This window comes from Pelodiscus sinensis, chromosome 8, assembly GCF_049634645.1.
Source record: "Pelodiscus sinensis isolate JC-2024 chromosome 8, ASM4963464v1, whole genome shotgun sequence".
NCBI classification, from domain to species: domain Eukaryota; kingdom Metazoa; phylum Chordata; order Testudines; family Trionychidae; genus Pelodiscus; species Pelodiscus sinensis.
The window spans coordinates 68,754,026-68,766,533 of record NC_134718.1 but is presented as its reverse complement, the minus strand read 5'-3'; the positions used below and the strand labels follow the sequence as shown (position 1 = coordinate 68,766,533).

General features: G+C 45.4%; 1 protein-coding gene across 2 annotated transcripts in view; it reads right to left on the bottom strand.

Moving 5' to 3' along the window:
- Positions 1-12,508, bottom strand: part of SORCS1 (sortilin related VPS10 domain containing receptor 1) — a 477,135-nt gene that overhangs the window by 317,997 nt on the left and 146,630 nt on the right. For both annotated transcript variants that reach the window (XM_075935517.1, XM_075935516.1), the window contains exon 2: positions 4,210-4,277. In XM_075935517.1, the coding sequence (XP_075791632.1) occupies positions 4,210-4,277 (68 nt within the window). The remainder of the gene's footprint in view (positions 1-4,209; positions 4,278-12,508) is intronic.

The window sequence follows — 12,508 nt, the reverse complement described above, 5'->3', positions numbered from 1 at the left end:
GCGATTTAAATAATCGCGGCTTCATTTAAATTTAAATGGCTGCCGCGCTGAGCCGACAAACAGCTGATCAGCTGTTTGTCGGCTCAGTGCACTAGTCTGGACGCTCCCCTGCAGACATCAAAGCCCTTTATCGACCTCCCTGGTAAACCTCATCCTATGAGGCATAACGGGGAGGTCGATAAAGGGCATTCAGGTCAGCGCGGGAGCATCCAGACTAGCGCACTGAGCAGACAAACAGCTGATCAGCTGTTTGTCGGCTCAGCGCGGCAGCCATGTAAATTTAAATGAAGCCGCGATTATTTAAATTGCAGCTTCATTTCCCTTTGCCTACAACCCTCATCTACATGGCTCCATCGATGGAGCTATGTAGTTTAGACACAGCCCAGCTAGCATCAAGAGACCTCTACAGCATGGGCTATGAAGCAGCTGGCTTTTAGCTCTGAGGATAGAGGCTCCTATACTTAGCTCCAAAAGTCCCAGGTTCAAATCCACCTTGTGGTGGTTACAATTCCATAACAGGACTCTTAGCTGACCCAAATATTTTGCAGGACTTATAGGGGCTTTTTGCAGGGTAAAGGTAGATGAAGATGGTGGTACTATGTTGAAGATAATTTGAGGCAGCCAATGTATTTTCTTGGAGAATTGAGTGGGAAAAATTGGATGCCAGCCATATATGTATGACAGCTTGCCTTAATCTTGCAAATGTTTACTCATGTGCTTAAATAAAAGCAGCATGTCTCAGTGCACAAAGCACTGACTAGGGTTGGGGATTCTTTTCCTATCTGCGATACTGACTTCCTGGATGACCGTAGGCAAGTCACTTTCCCTCTCTGTGCGACCTGTAAAATGAGGACAATGGAACTGAGCTCTTTTGTAAAGCCCTTTGAGATCTACTGATGAAAGTCACTACATAGAAACTAGGAATTCTTATCAAAAGTCGGCAGACTGAGTTCAGTGGGATGACTTAAGGGAATAAAGTAAAACACAGGCCTAAATGTCTGCACGGCTGAGGCTGACAGATGCAGTTAGCTGAGCTTCCTCTTCGGGCCCTGAATGAAAGGTTCAATTCATGGCTCACCAGAACGCTGATCACATAGGAAAAGAAAAGAGAGACAATTATTCCCCCTCCCCACTCCTAAACAGACTCTATATCTGTTATTCTGACATTTTATTTATCTCAAACCTAAGCTTATCTTGCTCCTGTAGTAAAAAAGCACCATCTTCTCCTGAGTCTCACAGTGTAATCCTCTTTGTGATCCAACAGATAACGGGGAGAGGAAGAAAAATGAAACCTCAAATAATTGCTCGGCATGAGATAATCGTTGCCTCTCCCTGTTTTCTCTTTCTTGAATGAATAAAATAAATAATAAAGCCCCAAGAATGGTGAAAAAAAGTCTGTGGAGAGGATCATGGTGTAATTAATGCCCCCTTCAGCTGGCAAGAAATCTCATTAGCTCACTTCAGAGGCGGCATCTCACTTGCAACCAGCAGTCTATTGATCCACTAAGGATATGTCTACACAACAGCCGCTACAAGGGCCCAGCTTTGTCATGTACAGGGGAACCGACAGCCACACCCGGCCCCTGGGCTAGCTGCTCCCAGAAGGGGTGGGGCTTCAGGTGGAAGGGACGGAGCTGGGACCGCCGGCCAAGAGTGCCACCCCGAGTATGCCACACCACCACCCTTAACCGTTAGAGCTGCCAGGAGCACCACCTGCAGGGCTCCGGCGGCGATTTAAAGGGCCCAAGGTTCCAGGTGCCACCTGTGACATAGTAGCAGTGGTGGCAGCTAGGAGCCCCACGCTCTTTAGAATTGCTGGACCCCGGAGCAGTTGCCCCCTTTCTCCTCCTACACTCTCGTCAGTGGGCCTGCTCATGTAGGGCAGGGGTGGGCAAAAAGGCCTCCGCGGGCCAGATCCGTAGGGCAGGAGGAGGCTTCCCGTGCTCCCCTGCCCCCCAGCCATGATTGGCCTGGGGGTGGCGGAACGTGCCAAGCCTCTTCCAGCTCATGAATGCCTAGTCGGAAGGGCGGGGGGAAAGGGGCTCCTGCACTCCCAGGCCAATCATGGTCTGGGGGTAGTCCCACCCCTTCCCATTTAGGCCCCACTCCTTCCTGTTTAGTCCCCACCCCTTTCCGGGTTGGCCCGGGGCTACTTTAATCATTTTATACGTGGCCCCCAGGCAAAAATTATTGCCCACCCCTGATGTAGGGCCATATTATAGACATTTCCTATATTGACAGAAGGGCATTTTCCATCTATACATTAATCCATGTCTTTGAGAGGTGAAAGTTCGTTAACTAGAATGAATTCTTCTGTCAACCCAGCTGCATCCACAACCAGGGTTTAGGTTGACTTTACTAAAGCACTCGAAAAGCAACAGTTCACAGCCCTGAGACACAAAGTCGGGATTTTTTTTACATTGTTTTATGATTCTGGGTTTTTTTAATTCAAAACTACGTTTAAAAAATAACCTCTTACCTTATTAATTAAAAAATATTCATCTCCTGCTCCAGCCCCACAGGTCCCGTTGTGGACAGGGGCTGCTCTGGGTGTCTGGAGCTGCCCTTGTCCATGGTGACCAACGTGCATTGCAGGCAGCTGGGCTGGAGCGCCCCCTCTGCTTAACCAGTTAACCATTAAACTTTACGTTTAACCGGTTAACCAATTAAATGGATTTTACATCCCTAGTAGTAACTTGGAAAAACAATTTAGGGGCTCCCTGCTTTTCTATCCCCCCACAGCTTACAAGCAGATTCTGTTGACCTCAGCAAGAGTTACTGTCACACAACCAGAAAACTGGGAAGCCAGAAGACTTGGCAATTAGGCGGCCATCGGCTCTAACCACTAGATAACACTTCCTGTCAATCAGTACGCGTAGGCACACAATTCCATTTCAACACGCATAATGTGCCTGGCTGATCCATAACCCTCTACAAGAGAAGGGAACAAGGATATGTAAAGTGGTGATCAGTCACCCAGTGCTAACAACAATGAATGTGATCCAGGAAACCCTTAGGCTACGTCTACATTGGCCCCTTTTCCGGAAGGGGCATGCTAATTTTTCAGATCGTAATAGGGAAATCCGCGGGGGATTTAAATATCCCCCGCGGCATTTAAATAAAAATGTCCGCCGCTTTTTTCCGGCTTTTAGAAAAGCCGGAAAAGAGCGTCTACACTGGCCCCGATCCGGCCCGATCCTCCGGAAAAAAGCCCTTTTCCGGAGGATCTCTTATTCCTACTTCGAAGTACCACCTTGTTCCATGAGGTGTACCGGTAGTTCGGAATAGGAATCCTAGTCCGAACTACCTAGTTCAATCCCCATGTAGCCGCGCTGCACGGGGTTCGAACCAGCGGGGTTTTAAAAATGGCGGCTCCCCGCTTATGCAAATGAAGCCCGGGAAATTCAAATCCTGGGCTTCATTTGCAAGTGCGGTATGCCTACATTACCCCGCTAGTTCATACCCATAGTTACGAACAGCAGTGTTAGGAATCGACCAGTCAACCACACACCTAGTTTGGAACCAGACGTATGCAACCAGGTAGCAGCAGAAACCAACAGTGCAGTACTGCATTAAATCTAAACTACCAAAAAATAAACAAATGGTTTAAAGAAAGATTTGACAAAGTAAGGAAACTGTTTCTGTGCTTGTTTCATTGAAATTAAGATGTTTAAAAGCAGCATTTTTTCTTCTGCATAGTAAAGTCTCAAAGCTGTATTAAGTCAATGTTCAGTTGTAAACTTTTGAAAGATCCAACCACTGGAGTTTTGTTCAGAGTTACAAATATTTCGGAGTTATGAACAACCCTCCGTTCCCAAGAACTCTGAGATTCTTCTGTAAGAACACTGAGGCAGCATGAAGATCTTGTCACTGAAAACTGAAATTAAAGTGTGACAGATCAAAACATGGGGAGGGGGGTCGGTTGGGTTTCACTCCATGGGATAATTAATTCTGAATAGGACTGTGTGTTAAAAAAAAATCCTAAAATGATAGTGACATGACATGCATTATCTAGTGAATAAGACGATCAGACCCGAGTCCCTTCATCCCCAAGAATGAGAGAACAGAGGAACTAAAGAAAGAAAAGGAGAGAGCTTAGCCATGAACCTTCCAGCATGTAAAAAATCCAATTAAATTCAATAAAAGAACTGTACTGGCGTGTTCCTGTTTAAGTACGATGGCAATTATTAGCTCAATTTATCTACGTACCTCCAAAGCGAGCTCTCCGTGATGCTCCCGAGGTTGTAGTCATACAACTTTGTCAGAATTAGAATCACCTGGAGGCAAAAGAAAAAAAAATCATGGTTAGTCTGAAACAATTACAATCTCCTAGAACTGAAATGACCCGAGGGGAGGGTTTAGGATTCCTTTAATGGGTGCTTAACATAATTGAATGACTTGTTAAAGCATTTGCCTGGACTGACATGGGAAGTGTTCGCAGATGCCATATGTTGAACCAAGCAGACCGTTCCCTGTTTGATGCAGCTGTAACATCATACTGCAAGTTCTTCCCCCAGGAGGTAAAGCAGGTGAAGGGGGTGGTGAATCAGACAAAATGCTTCTGGGTACGGGAGAAGATCCACAGTACGTGACAGATCGTGTGATTGCCTTCCATTGGGATTCTTACGCATGGAATCACCAGATTGGAATGGAACCAAAGTCCTTCTGGGCCAGAATCCTGTTCCCCAGGGTGGTCAGTAGCAGAAGAAGATGTAAGAACCCTGCAGAAGGTCAATGTGGAGTTATCCCCACCACCATCATCCCCAATAAAAGCCTTGTTGTAACCCGTAAGAAGTAGAGTGTGGCTTAAACCACACAGCATGAGGTTTAAGATCCCTTCCAACATTTTCCTTAGGGATTATAAAGTCTGGCAGGCGAGTGAAACGAGCCTTAGGATTCCATTAACTATGCCAGGTTTTGCTTTAAATTTAGGATTTCTGGGCCAGATCCTTTATCCCTTACTGACACAAGTACGATTTACTAACATGACTAGTCCTACTGTTCTTGCATAGAAAGAGGGGTAGGATTAACCGCTGGGCTTCCCGTATAAGCTTCCCGTTATTAGCTGTGAATACCATTATGCTGCCCTCTAGTGGTGGGCTCACAAAAGTGAGATAGAGACTCAACTGAGAGACATCTTGCCTAGCTCAGCTAATAGATGGTTATATTTTTAGAACTCAAGACCCAGAGTCACCCCATGAAGAGGTATGAGTGCATAATTTATCTAATAAGTGTGTCAATTTATGTTTTGTCTAATAATTGTGTCTGGGTTCATTCCACTCCCTCCATACGGGTTTGTAGAATACCTAGCATAATAGAACCCTGATCTCAGGTAGAGCTGCAAGGTCTAGCTGCAATATACATAATTAACATTAACATATGGTATCACATTTTATCCAATACACTCTTCGGATACATCTAGACTAGCAAGATTTTGCACAAAAGCGGTCGCTTTTGTGCAAAAACTTGCCAGCTGTCTACACTGGCCGCTTGAATTTGCACAAGAGCACTGACTTTGTAATGTACAAAATCAGTGCTTCTTGCACAAATACTTTCACACTTCCGCTCAGGAAAAAGCCCTCTTGTGCAAGAACACATAGTAAGAGATGGTCCCTGTCCCAAACTGTGTGTAGTCTAACAGTCAAAAAGCAGGAGGAAAAACAGAGGCACCAAGAGGTGAAGTGACTTGAAGAACGTCACCAAACAAGTCAGTTGCAAGGTAGAAGAAGAACACAGGTCTCCTGATTCCCAGACCAGTGCCCTACCCCCACCCTGAGCAGCTCACGTTCTAATCCAGAATTGGTCATTAATACATATACTGGCCTCAACAGAGAAACCAGGTGGACTTTGTAACCCTTTCCTCTCCTCACCCCATCTGCTATTTCCCCCTGCTTGCCTGCTTGCTTGCAAAATCAGGCCATTGACATGAGAGCTGGTAGCCATAGTGGGGAGGATCCACCTTTAAATTGTCACACTCTCTACATAACAATAATAAATGAGGGTGAAGTAATTGAGCTATGACTCCAATGAGAGAACTCCAGCATCTCCGAGGGAGCTAGTTCTCTGTGCTCTTTCACAGGCGACAGTGTCATAGATAGAAGCCTGCATGGATATAAAATTGGCATTTGCATCTGCATCTTCATCTGCAAAAATGATCTGTGGATATCTGCATCCATATCCAACTATATGGATATCCATGGATATTGAGGATTTGCAGGGCTCTAGCCATAGAAAGATATCAAGGACAAGAGACAAACCCAACTGCAGGAAGCTTGATTATTCTGTATATTAGGCCACATCTCAGCTTGCAGGAGGATGGATACTCTGCGATCAATCCTCCGGGGTTCGATTTAGCGGGCCTACTGAAGACCCACAAAATCAAATGCTAAGGGCACCCCCATTTATGCCAGCACTCCTCGCTGGCGCAAGGAGTATGAGAAGTTTCTCCCATTAACCTCCTGTTGTGGGGGCGACACCAGAAAATCGGGGCAAGGTATGTTGACTCCAGCTACACAAGTCATGTAACTGGAGTTGCGTATCTTGCATTGATTTTCTCCCCCAGTGTAGACCTGGCTTTAGTAACAGTACATCTTAAAGAAGTATTTCATCCGATGAAGTGGGATTTACCGACAAAACCTCATTGATTCTCTATATAATATATATTTGTTAGTCTCTAAGGTGTCACAGGACTGCTCGCTGTTTTTAAATCTACGGACTAACATGGCTACCGTGTTACATGAGACGTCTTAAAGAGAATGCTAGCATGTGTGGGATGTCAGATGGCATTCCCACGGAGGCTGCATATTCTTAAGGGTGTGTGCCAATTAAGGCTTTGTACGTGCTAAATTTCAATCTGAACCCTCCCAGGAATGGTTACCAGTGGCCACAGGGCAGCTGTGTGTGGCAGATACAGAATTACGTTGTCACTGTCCCTCAGTGAATTCAGCAAACTGGCCTATTATTCCCCCGCTAAGAATATGGGGTGGGGTGCGTGGCTCTGTGTGTGAGAGAACAAAAAAATAAGCGATCATTTCTGTATGGTCGTTCTCCTGATTCGAGCCAGCAGTAACCTGCAAAATGATGTTGAATCATGAGCGCTGCACAGCTGCCTTCCTTCAGAAGTGGGAATGAAGGGCACGAGCAGTGACAAACCCCTTGGACCTGGGAAGTGACTGCATGAAACCACCTGCCAAGAGATATTATTTAATCTCTTCCCGCAGTAGCAAGGGGCATCTTTGTTCCTCTCCGCACCCTCCTCTCTACGCTAGCCAGTGAAACTGGAAATGCAGGCAACACACAGAGGCAGTTCATCCCCACAGCCAGAGAAGAAGCATTTTTCATTAGGGATAAAGGGGGTAAGGTAATATCTTTTAAAAGACTGACTTTGTCTAGCAAGAGAGGCAAGCCCTGGGAAAGCTCCAAAGCTCTGGGAAAAACACTAGGCCAGGTCTACCCTCGAGGCTGCTGGTAGAACTGTCCAGACTCCTGCGAAAAATGGAGGGGACCAGTTCCAGACCCCATAAAAGGAGGAGACTCAGGCCGAAGGGATGGGGTAACAAGGCAAAGGGAGGAGTCTGGGTCTAGCTTCCCAGAGCCAGCCAGTCAGCACAGCCCCACCCATGCCTCCATCAGTGATTTAAAGGGCCATAGGCTTTGGCCACTGCTGCTGCCATGGTAGCGGTGAGAGGATGGGAACTGCAGGCCCTTTTAAATCACTAGGCCCAGCTGCCTCTTCTGCTCTCCTCCCACCCCACTGGCAGTCCAAGGAACGCATCTGCTCTTCCGAAATTTTTTTCAGAGGAGCAGACTTTTTTTTTTGGCATCCCTGTTGTCATGATTATGAGGGTTAGCCAGCACCCTGGGGATTAAGGAGTTAACTACATCTAGCAAGGTGGAGTGGCCAATAGGAATGTAGGTAGGACTTTCAAACTGGGACAAAGGAATTTGGGTTTTTCCCTCCTTTCTCTCTCGGGGTGAGTCCTCTGCAGCTACAGGGAGGGACAAGCATGTCTCTCTCTCTCTCTCCAAGAAACAATTCTTCACTTCTCTAAGTAGGGTAAAGTTTAGGTAGTTTCGTTAGGCTTTATTGTTTTAAGGGTTGGGTATGGAATCTGAGATCTGGCACTGCTTAAGAGATGTTTGGCTTTTCTTTTTAACTAAGTTCTAGCCCATGGTGTAATTCCTCCATGAGTATATTTTGTTACCTTTCCATCTGATCCTTATGCTTGCAACAGGAATATTGTTGTAATAATAAAAGTTTTCTTCTTTCTTTTTATTAACCTGGCATTGGTTACTGTGTGTCCTGATTTTTATAATAGGGGTGAGATTTCCCAAATGATCTTTCCCCTGATCTCGTTATTAATATTTGGGTGGTGGCAGCAGAAGTCTTATTCCCAAGATCTAGGTTGTTAAGATTTTGGGGGAAGTTTTATACCAAAGCCTGGTAGATAAGGCTTTGGGGTACAGTTGCTGGCCCCCACTTCTGTATTTATCATGTCAGAGTGGGGAAGGAGCCATGACACCTGTAAACCTTGTTTTATAGGAAGAAGGGATATTCTGAAAAAGGGTTTTTTACAGACATTCAGCCCCATGTAGACGGGCCAAAAGTCGGAAAAGCGTCTTCCGAAAAAAGAAGTGGGAAAAGATACATAAATTGTGGTACACAATTTGCGTATCTTTTCCCAGAAGACTGTGTAGTCTAGACACAGCCTCTGAGGTGTGAATCACACCCCCAAGCAATGTAGTTATACTGACCTTAACACCCCCTCTCCCCACCGGTGCAGACACCGCCATGTTGACTGGAGGAGGTGCATTTGCTATTTTTCACTACAAAGCCACAGTGCTGCCCATGCAGTAGTTTAAGGGCAGACTTGCCCTAAGTGCCCGGCAGCTCAAAATAAGATCAAACAGATCGTACAGCATAAGTAGTTATGGAACCATTGATGGTGAAGTGACCTGTTAACGCCCCCTTAGTCACAGGACAAAAAGCGGAGTTCAGGATCGTTCTAAGAAGCCATCAATCCAACGGCCCTTTATTAAAACCATGATTTTTAGTGTCTAGCAAAGTTACAAATTTAAGCTCCCAGGCTCCTCTCTTGAAAGTGCTTTGCCGGTTCTCTTTGAGGCTGAGGACTGACAAGTCAGATACAGAGTCTTCACTTTGTGGAAAGTGTACACCCACTGGTGATATTGTGTTTGTGTCTTTTATCAGTTTTCTGTATGAGTTCATTCCAGAGCATAGTGATTGTCTGGTTTCTCCCACACAGTTATCATTGGGACCAAAAAAAATTTGACAGAACAGATTTCATCAGCAAATGCAGTTCTGTGGAAACTGAAATACCCCGAGATATGTCATGGGTTTGACTGAAATATTGTTTTAGAAGGAGAAAAAAGGTTCCAAGACTGCAGAAACTTCCGGATGTTTTCAGAACAACATGCTACAGTTTTCTCTTTAAAACAGCCTTAACTTTGTGTTTACCTTTTGTTTTGTTTTCATTATGTCATAGCATTTCAAAACACTGAATAATTTTAAGTGAGCTGTAAGGACTATTCCTCCCCCCCCCCCCCCCCAAGAATTTTCTCTTGTGGAGAAATTTAAACCTTTGGGGGGTATATTCTAAACTGGAGCAAAACCATCACATTTCAAAATCTCTTAATCCTTTGTGAAATAGGATTTCCATTCTCTACGCAGCTCAAGTAGTGACTCAAAGGCCAAAGGACTCTCCCAGGGCAAATGTTTACAATGTCCCACAGGGCAAGTCAGTAAACAAAGGACCTGAGTCTTACGCAGCCTTTGTCACAGTCATTTAGGGTACGTCTAGACTGCGTTGCTATTTCGGAATACCAGAAGTATGCTTAAATAACAATGCTGCATCCGAGAAATGCGTCCGCTATTTCAATTTTTTTTCCTGAAATAACAGACGCACTCTTTCACCATCCCTGGAAACCTTGTTGGTCATGCAGATGTGCCAAATTTCAAAATAGCGTCTTTCAAGATTAAATAAAAAATTGTGTATCTTTTTTCTATTTTTCAGTGCGCTCTAGATGTAGCCATAGTGAGCCAGCGATAGAGGGTTTAAAAAAGTCAGGCTTCTTGCCTTCCATATCATCTGCTCTAACCACTCAACTTGCTGCCTCTAAACCAGGTGAATAAATCTACCAGATCTCCAAAGAACAGAACAATAAAAGAAACCTTACCTGGGCCAGGCAGCCCACACTCCTTGAGGGTATGTCTACACTAGGCCCCTAGTTCGAACTAAGGAGGCTAATGTAGGCATTCAAAGTTGCAAATCCAGCCCAGGATATAAATATCCTGGGCTTGATTTTCATCTTCCCGGCTGGTTGCCATTTTTGAAATTTACAATTCCAGACTAACTGCCCGCATCTATACACTGCAGGGACCCGGTAGTTCGAATTAAAGCCCTAGTTCGAACTACCTGTTAAACCTCATTCCAGGAGGAATAACAGATAGTTCAAACTAGGGCTTTAATTCAAACTACCGGGTCCCTGCCGCGTGTAGATATGGGCAGTTAGTCCGGAATTGTAAATTTCAAAAAATGGTGACTGTAGTAAGTTGAGGGTCAGAAACATGGAGTCAGCAGGCCTAAATAGAGGCCTGTAACATGAAAACAGCAACAGGCCTGCAATCTAGTGAGCAAGACTTTGGTTCAGTAACAGGAGCCAAGAAAGAGGCCCTATTGATAACTGTGTGATTGTGTAAGTTAGGTCGAGCATGGAAGGACACAGGAAGGTACTGGGTACAGACTGTGAGCCAAAGGGGAGTAATGGAACATCTTAATAAGAAATGTCTTGGTACAAAAACTCCCTAAAAACTAATGCACATACCGACCTAGGTTCAGGACTGGGTCGAAATTGACAGCATGAAGGATAGTAAGTAAGCCCCCCTTCCATAAGGTGAGGGGTGGTAACTAGGCAACAGTGGGTGGTAACCTGGTGTGTAAAGAAATGATGTAAGTTGTTTGTACCTGTCTATAAAAGGACACCGCAGAGGGTGCTCTCCGGCCGACCTTGGGGGGGGGGGGGGCGCACTAGGCGCCTGAACGGCAGGTGTCATTGCCTAAACTTACAGAATGCACAGTAGCTTAACTTTGACTAAGTGCTGTTAGTATCTGATATATGGCAATAGGCCTGCCTGGTGTTGGTACCTTGTCAACGCGGGCCATAGTGCCCAGTGGTGTAACATTGTACTGATCTCTGTTACCAACTGGTAGAGCTTCACATTTGACAATAAACCTGCTCGATTGATTTCAAACCTTGCCTGCATCTGTCGTTTCCGGGGCCTCTCAGAGATCTCTTGTGTTGACCCAACTGCACGGGGTCTAACGCTCTAGATAAAGGGAGTACCGATTGTTACTCACGCAGCCGAGAGTTTAACAACGGAGTAGAGGTCCTGTCAGGAATGCGCCAGGACAACCCTGACCAGACGACGCTGACACTGACAGTCCAGACCACCGAAGGTACCGAGGTACGAGAACACCGAGGTACGACAGTGACCGGCCGGGAAGATGCAAATCAAGCGCAGGATATTTAAATCCCGGGCTTGATTTGCAACTTCGAATGCCTACATTAGCCTCCTTAGTTCGAACTAGGTGGCTAGTGTAGACATACCCTGAGTTAACACAGAGAGCTCTGCAGCTATGTACAACTGAGTAAGAGCATAACAAAAACCTCCCATGTCTCCCTTCTTTCCCATCTTTTCCTCTCAAAACAGAGAGATTACATAGATTAGTTGGAGCATCTCCCACTGACAAAGTGCTGTCCATTCACGTCTGCACTTTTTGTCTGTAAAACTTGCGTCAGCCAGGGGAATGTCGGTGGGGTTTTTTCCCCGTGCCTGAACATCATAAGTTTTACCGATGAAAGTGCAGTATAGACCTTGCCTTCAAGAGACAAGATGGGCAAAGTCTTTTTTTTTGTGGGACTCACTTCTATCGGTGAAGCAGGCAAGTTTTCTAGCTAAGCAGACCTCTTCTTCAGGTCTGGGAAAGGTACTCAGACTGTCACAGCGAAACACAAGATCAGAGAGTTTAACATATGTAGTTAGCCTATTCTAAGGGATCACTGGAAGTTAAGTGGCCCATTAACACTCCTGTAGACACAGGGCAAAAAGAGAGTTAGTGGGTTACAGATTGCAGTAATAAGCAATAAATCCAGTGTCTCTAGTACGACCATATTTTTTAGTGTCTACAAAATTATGCATTTAAGCTCCCAGACTCATCTCTTAAAAGTGTTGTATGGTTTTTGAGGAAGAGGACTAATAAGACAGAGTTTGGCTTGCCCTACACTACCAATTTATGCTGATATCACTACGTCACTCTGAAAAATCCACAGCAACCTACCCCCCCAGTGTAGACAGCACTATGTAGTTGGGAGGGCTTCTCCCAATGACAGGGCTACAACTCTCAGGATGGTGAAATACCTATGCTGACAGTGCGACAGTGGCACAGCCAAACCTGTACAGTGCTGTAAGTGTAGGCAAGCATCTAGA